At 42.4% G+C, this 7,090-nt stretch overlaps 1 protein-coding gene across 1 annotated transcript; it reads left to right on the plus strand.

The window, feature by feature from the left end:
• The first annotated feature begins 413 nt into the window (after window positions 1–413).
• marcksa (myristoylated alanine-rich protein kinase C substrate a) lies at window positions 414–3,820 on the plus strand. Its single transcript, XM_026143317.1, has 2 exons — window positions 414–887; window positions 1,916–3,820. The coding sequence occupies exons 1-2, from the start codon at window positions 792–794 to the stop codon at window positions 2,633–2,635; spliced, it is 816 nt and encodes a 271-aa protein (XP_025999102.1). The 5' UTR covers window positions 414–791; the 3' UTR covers window positions 2,636–3,820.
• Window positions 3,821–7,090: the final 3,270 nt, after the last annotated feature.

Genomic DNA, 7,090 nt, shown 5'->3' on the forward strand with positions numbered 1-7,090 from the left:
GATAAAAACAAAGAACAAGAAAAAAAAAAACACATCCTTGGGTGGCTGCTAATATGCCTGGATGGTCAATCCAAGTAAAAGTTTTGGTTAGGTGATCTGACTTTTTGTGTCTCAAATGTAAAACAGCAACACTTGCTTCACCTGTTTGAGCTAAACTAAATTTTGGCACCTTCATGGCACAATATTCACATCTTAGTTGCCAAACGCACACTTTATATATTTATTTTAAAGACATTTTCCATTTAAATGCAAACAAGTGATGTCTTGGTTAAGTGAGACGTCACATAAATGTAGCTAACTCCAGTTACTCCTCTGTACCTTGAGTGCAGCGCTGCCGTCTATTGTTCCCTCCCTAAACCCCGCCCAAGCCCTGAGTGGAAGCTGTAATTGGCCGAACCGAAGAGCGGTGCCGTCATCGCTCGGAGCGCCCATTCATCCCTGCACTTGGGCGTTGGACCCCACGTCTTATTAGCAACAAGGGAAATTTCTCCATTTTGCAGCCTGTCTACAGCGACACGGCCACCAGCCTGGGATTTTATTACTTCATCTCACCTGCCAGCTTTCTCCTGCTCTGCTGAAGAATCCTCCACACTCTGACTGGAGTTTGCTTTACATTTTCCCTGTGAACTTTTTCTTTGTGCGCGCGCGCACACATACACACACACACGCACACACACAGTGGGAGAGCGAGAGGGGGCTACCAGTGAAGAGCTTTGCGTTTCAACAAAGAGGCTTGTGGGTCTTTGTTCGCTTTTTTGGATCGGTCGAGTTTCTTTGTTGGAGCGAAAAGCATGGGAGCGCAATTGTCCAAGACAGCTGGAAATGCTGAAACCGCGGCTGAAAAGCCAGGAGAGGCGGCAGCTTCACCCACCAAGACCAACGGACAGGTAAATGATATTTTAACATCCGTCAGGGGACAATTTGGTTGTTGTGGAAAGGGAGGGAGGGGGGAAGCTGAGCACTGGGGGCGCCATCCGCGCGTAATTGTGGATGAATTGAACGGGTATTAAATGTAGAAAGAAAAGATTTAACTCATTTAACGGATAATTTGATTCCTGCAGTTTATCAGGGGAAATGCGCGCGGATTTCTTCTTTTAAGGTCATCAATCAAAACAAAGCAGTTTAATAGATTGAGATTATTTGCTCGGGTTTTTGCCAATCAAAAGACAAGAATGGAGTCGTGTTCAATTTCTTCTCGCCGGTTTTGACTTTAATTCTTCATTTTAAGACGATGACGAGGTGCTGTAGCTTTGGATGAGGTTATTTGGGAAGTTGCTGAATAAGGCGAGATGCACGACGGCCAACAAAGGCTCCGTGCGCTCGGAGCACCACGCCTTTTGTTACAGATGCTCGGCTGGAAAGTGGAGATGGCAGCCTGCTATCACACAGGGGGGGGGGGCAGAGGCTTGGGGAGGGGGCCAGCGGTGCGCCCCGGAGAGGAAGCAGCCTACGTTTTCTTTTTTCTTTTTAGATGGATTTCACAGGTTAGGTGAGACCTTAATTCAGAAATTCGTTTAGATTTGCTAAATATAAAAAGAAATTGTGTCTGAACTCTGCTCGCGGTCATGTGGGAGACTAAGAGCAGCTGCTGTTTTAATGAGCAGCACGCTTGCTGTGGAACGGCCACGTAGCGACCCCTTGCGGTCCTTGCTCTCTCGTGTTCAGGATGTGAATGAAATTCTGGGTGAAAAAAAATACAGGAAGCTGCTACCTCATAACATATTTATGTGTGGTGTATCCACATAGCTCGATGGCCGTTATTAGACGTGTTCCACTGTTTTTGCTGTGAAAATGAGAAACCGAGCCTGGGCTGAAGTTGGATGGTGTCTGCTGCCCCTGCTGCTCACCACTGGCACTGTACTTACAGCGGACCAGCTCTGTGCATGACATTAACAGCTTCTGTCTCTCCTTTTAGGAAAACGGACATGTTAAAGCCAATGGAGATGCCTCTCCTGCTGCAGCCGAAAACGAGAACGGCAAAGAGGAGGTGCAAGCCAATGGTAGCGCAACAGCCGAGGACACCCCCAAGGAGGAGACAGAGAAAGCCGAGGCCGCCCCCACTGAGAAGGAGGCTGTAGATGCAGAGAAGGTAGAGGCAGCGTCTCCTGCTGAAGGAGAGGCAGCTGCCAAGGCTGAGGATGGTGCCGCAGCTTCTACCAGCACCGAGACCCCGAAGAAGAAGAAGAAGAAATTCTCCTTCAAAAAATCCTTCAAGCTAAGTGGCTTTTCCTTCAAGAAGTCCAAAAAGGAGACGGGCGATGGGGCCGAGAACGAGGAAGCAGCTGCAGCGGCGGCACCTGCAGAGGAGCCCAAAGCCGAGGCCGCAGAGGCAACAGCGGCCGCTGCTGACGAGGAGACCAAGCCTGCTGAAGGCGAGGCTGCACCTGCCACTGAGCAACCCAAGGAGGAAGTAGTGGCCAAGCCAGAGGAGGAGGCAGCGGCGGTGGCTGCACCAGCAGCAGAAAAGCCTGCAGAGGAGGCCAAGGAGGCCCCAGCCACAGAAGAGCCAAAGGCAGAGGAGAAGTCGGCTGAACCTGTGGCCGAGGAGGCGCCCAAAACAGAGGAGGCTCCTTCAGCTTCACAAGAAGCAGAATCAGCAGAAGCTCCAGCTGCTCCCACTGAGGCTGCTGAATAAAAGCTGAAAGTGGAAGAAAGTTTCTTTTCTTTTCTTTTTCTTTTTTTTTAAGGAGGAAAAAAAAGATAATCAAAGAACATTTCCCTGCTTGGAGAGATGCCACATCATGGCTTTGAAGAACTTTTCTTTAACCAGGGATATTTTAAAGCTTTTTCTTTATTTTTAGTTTCCATTCTCCCCTTACGCAAAACCCATCTCGGCCCTTTGTTACTAGCATTCCAGCAGGCTGTGGAGATGGGTTGGCCTCAATATGTACAACTGATTAAATACATCCACACTCTGCCATATATTTTTACATCAGTATTACGTTTTTTATACAAAATATAAACAAAAAGTATGGACATGCCCATGGTATGAAGGGGACCAGGGTACAGTTGTAAATGAAGAGGTGGGGGGAGGGTTCAGGAAGGACATCTGGGTGGGTGGGGCTGTCCTGGGAAATGTGCTACAGGCAATAATCAAGAGCAGTCAAGACCGAAATCTATATCCACCATACGGTTTACAACACTAAAATCGTTTTTACAAGACAACAAGTCCCAGAGTTAGGTTTTTAGGAAGTCATATAAAACCATAGGAGCGTTTCGCTTCTCATTAGCTGTCAGTGATTCCGTAGAAATACAAGTTGTATAGGCTTTATTGTTTATTGCTGGTTTTATGACCTTAATAAAAATGTAAGTATGTATAGGCGGGGGTCTTTTTAACTGTGATTATTGTACAAAATGAAATTTTGATCTCAAGAAGCACATAATGTTTGCTCTTTTTTCCACCCGCTCGTTTTTGTATGATACCAACACAAACACACACATACAGACATGCAAACACACAAAAGGTCCTTAAGGAATTTTGAACTAAAAAACCAAGCTGTGATAAGTGGAATGGTAAACTGTTTATATACTGTATGGGTTTTTTTTTTGGGGGGGGGGGGGGGGGTTCAATTCCAGCTGGCAGTTTTTTTTCCAGTGGTCTTTGACTCGAGTTAAGGAATCTATCAGATGCAAATGTTTGTGTAGCATCTTGTTTCGCTCTCTTTTTCCTTTTGTAAATACGGAGAAGCTTTGACCAATTTGACCTAGAGATGGAATGTAACTTTGCTTACAAACCAATTGCTATTAAACTCCTCTGCTTAAGGTGTTCTAATTTTCTGTGAGCACACTAAAAGCAACAATAAATGTGAATAAAATTTCAGCCGCATCTGTCATCATTTGTTCTTTGAAAGAAAGATTTTGTTCTCTACCTCAAGGTAAGCCAAATCTTATTTTGACAGCTGATTCCAATACTTAAAAAAAATTGTCTTGAAATCACTTAGTTCTTCATCATTTGATGTCATATACCAAATAAATGCATTTGCTGGTATTACTCAAAGAAACAGACTTCAGACCGTGTTGACGAATGAAGCTGGTCTCACCAAATAACGACAATAATCAGTGCTTAACAATTCAGTTGTTTTATTAAGTATATTATCTTCAATAGGGGTCTGTGAATTGGTCCATGTGCTTTTGGGTGATTTGAGGTCATCAAGTCAAGAAGCTGTGCACCTCATATGTTTGGCTGTGAGGTTGAAGCATAACTGATAACTTCATCTTTTATAAAACAAAATAATCAGTTTGAATTGCATTCTGAAACCATTGCTTTCACTACAATGGTTTCTGCTTCTTTAGCTTGAGGGAGGGGCCTACACAGGGATGTTTTGACAAAGAGGCATCTTATTCACCTGAACATGTCCATGGAACCAAAAAGCATGTAAGCTGTGCATTTCTTGAGATTATCAGAAACACTAATAGTCAACACAGACAAAGTTTAAGTACAGGTGGCAGGAAAAGCTGCCGCGCTAAGGCCGAGACAGCAAAGAAAGAGGCACCCAGGGATACTAGCAACAATGGCTTTCTACGTCTCATTTGACCTCATAGTACCTTATTATCCTAGCGGAGCACTTGGTTCCTAAAGGAAGAATGAGAAGAACTTTCAGCTATCAGGCCCGTCTGCTATGGAGGCAGCTGCCAGTTTTGGATTGGGGGACCCTTTCTATTTGTATGTTTAGCACTTAAAACAATAGTCTTTGATAAAACATATAGGGCTGCATCAAGGGACCCTGAACCATGCCTGCAATAGCCTTAGGGTGCTGGGGGACTTCCTATGATGCACTGAGAGTTCAGATGCAACTGAAAAACTTTAGACCCTCCTACTCTCCTCACAGAGGTCCAAGGGATCTCCAACAAATCTCTACCAATATTTGTAGAGAATTGATTGGTCAGAGAGTGGGGTTTTCATACCTGCTGATTTATCACAGCGTAATAAAATCACATTTATATGCCATAAAGTTCTAACAATTCAGAATTTGAATTACATTATAATATGATAATAATAATGCTACTGCTACTATCAATAATCCGAATATAATGATCATAGTGTATGCATGTCTGTTTCCTCCTAGACATGTTGATCAGTCAAACTGCCTCTGGTACCAGGATTATCACCATCTACATAGTTTTGGGGAATTATTTTTTTGAAACTCAAATCTAATTACATTGAATATTTTTAATCTATTAAATATGTTCACCATAATACATCTTTAACTGGGATTTTTTAAGACTATTCATTGCAACAATAATAAAAGACTTGATCTAGCCTCAACCAGAGGGATAAAGCAGGTGGATGGTAATGTGCAGTGTGTGAGTAGGGCGGAGTTTTTGAAATCACTAGAAAAAGTATGACAGTCCTTCAAGGTCTACATGTAAGGCAGCAGACTCTGCAGAAACACTCATGTCCACACCAGCCTTACACTGACAGACTGCTTTCCCAGCTTTGTCAGTCAGCAGGGGCCAGCGCCGGTCACTCCTGGCTACCATATTCATGCATTTTTTCCACTTCAAAATATCATTTTCTGAGATATTTTGATGAACTGGCAAAAATCCTCTGAAGGGGAATTTTAAAAAACTTTACTACAGAAGGTTCTGCATTTGGAGGGAGTTACGCCTGACCCAGCACACCCTAGGGGAGCAGCAGAGGCATATGCCTTTCAATTACAGGAAGTGGTTGGCATCAAAGACGAGCCTTAGATAACTGCGAGACACTGTGACTGAGGTCAAAAGCACTACGCTGTGGAGCATTATTGGAAAAGTAAAGGTGTGTACGTGTAGACTCCAATGGCTTTTTATTGAGTAAAATCTTGTAAATTCTGCAAAAATATAATGTGTACCTTCTTCTCTGTTAATAAAAAGCTGGTCTTTCTACAGTCACTGCTGAAAAGTCTTTGGGGAAAAAAAGATTATTATGATGTAAAATATTCAAGTACACTTTTTTATACATCATTCACAACAGCTCACTAATAAAAACTACAGCAGCAACAGAAAGCTGGAGGCTTTAATGTTTGAGGATTTGCTCGAGTCTTGCTTTAGCTTTAAGTTTTACACAAAGCAGATGCAACGTATTTAAACTAACTGAATGAGAAGCTCATCCTTTTTAGCTTCTATGATGTTCTTTGTCACATCTTAAACTAGATGTTATTGTTGTCAAGGTTAACATTGCTCATGTTACTATCTAAAACATCAGCCCTATGGTATGTAGTTGCTCAGATGAAAGTCACGCCAAATATAAAAACCCCAATAAATATATATATGTTATCTTACTAACTAATTGAAACAGGTTGTGTTTAACATTTTTAAGCTTGTTGTCACATGCAGCTTGTCTGAGATGGCCCAGACAAGAATGGTTCTCAGTGTTCAGTAATATGCAGTTCTCTGAGATTACCATCATATTTACAAACACATTCTTGATGAAGAGATTTTCTGTGGTACAAGTTTGCTGTGCAGGCGTTTGCATATTACACAATGGCACTAAAAAGACCGACTGTGTCTTCCTAACATTACAAACCATTGGTTATGCAGACATTTGAGCATGGAGACTTGAGTCAAGCTCAGTCTGCAGGATTCACTTTAATAATAAACATAATTTCCCATTTTTCTTTTCTGTTCAGTCGCACATTCTTACACCTCGTTTCTCCACATTTATCTTGTAAGAAAACCACAGTATTAAATCAGGTTCATAATTTAAACTCACTTGGTTTCCTTGTTTCCTCTGTATAAAAATACTAAATAAGTGCTAGATTCACAGTTTATTATATATAAACTGCTTCCCAGCAGTAATAATATATCCTTCAGTTGCACCAGAAGCAATGTGTCAAAGAGCTACATCTGAGACAATATAAAATATATGCTGTAAGGCCTGCCATCTTGTTACATTGCATGTTTGAGGAAGAGCAACTTTCCTTTCAACTTGTCCACACTTCCCTCTTGTGGCAAAAACACACAATTACATTTCCAGGAACCCAACTAAAAGCGGCTGCAGTACCGTGGTGAGTTTTCCCACCAAGAAATTCTTAAAGGAAATGACAGTTGTTGTTATCATACATGTGTAGGTGCCACATATACTAACTACAGTGGGGCAAAAAAGTATTTA

The sequence above is a fragment of the Astatotilapia calliptera genome, chromosome 15 (genome assembly GCF_900246225.1).
Source record: "Astatotilapia calliptera chromosome 15, fAstCal1.2, whole genome shotgun sequence".
NCBI lineage: Eukaryota > Metazoa > Chordata > Actinopteri > Cichliformes > Cichlidae > Astatotilapia > Astatotilapia calliptera.

Excerpts from the sequence above, each read along its gene's own strand:
- marcksa (XM_026143317.1), top strand. The coding sequence starts at position 792 with ATGGGAGCGCAATTGTCCAAGACAGCTGGAAATGCTGAAACCGCGGCT. Across the intron at positions 888-1,915 it reads CCACCAAGACCAACGGACAG|GAAAACGGACATGTTAAAGC; the intron begins GTAAATGATATT and ends CTCTCCTTTTAG.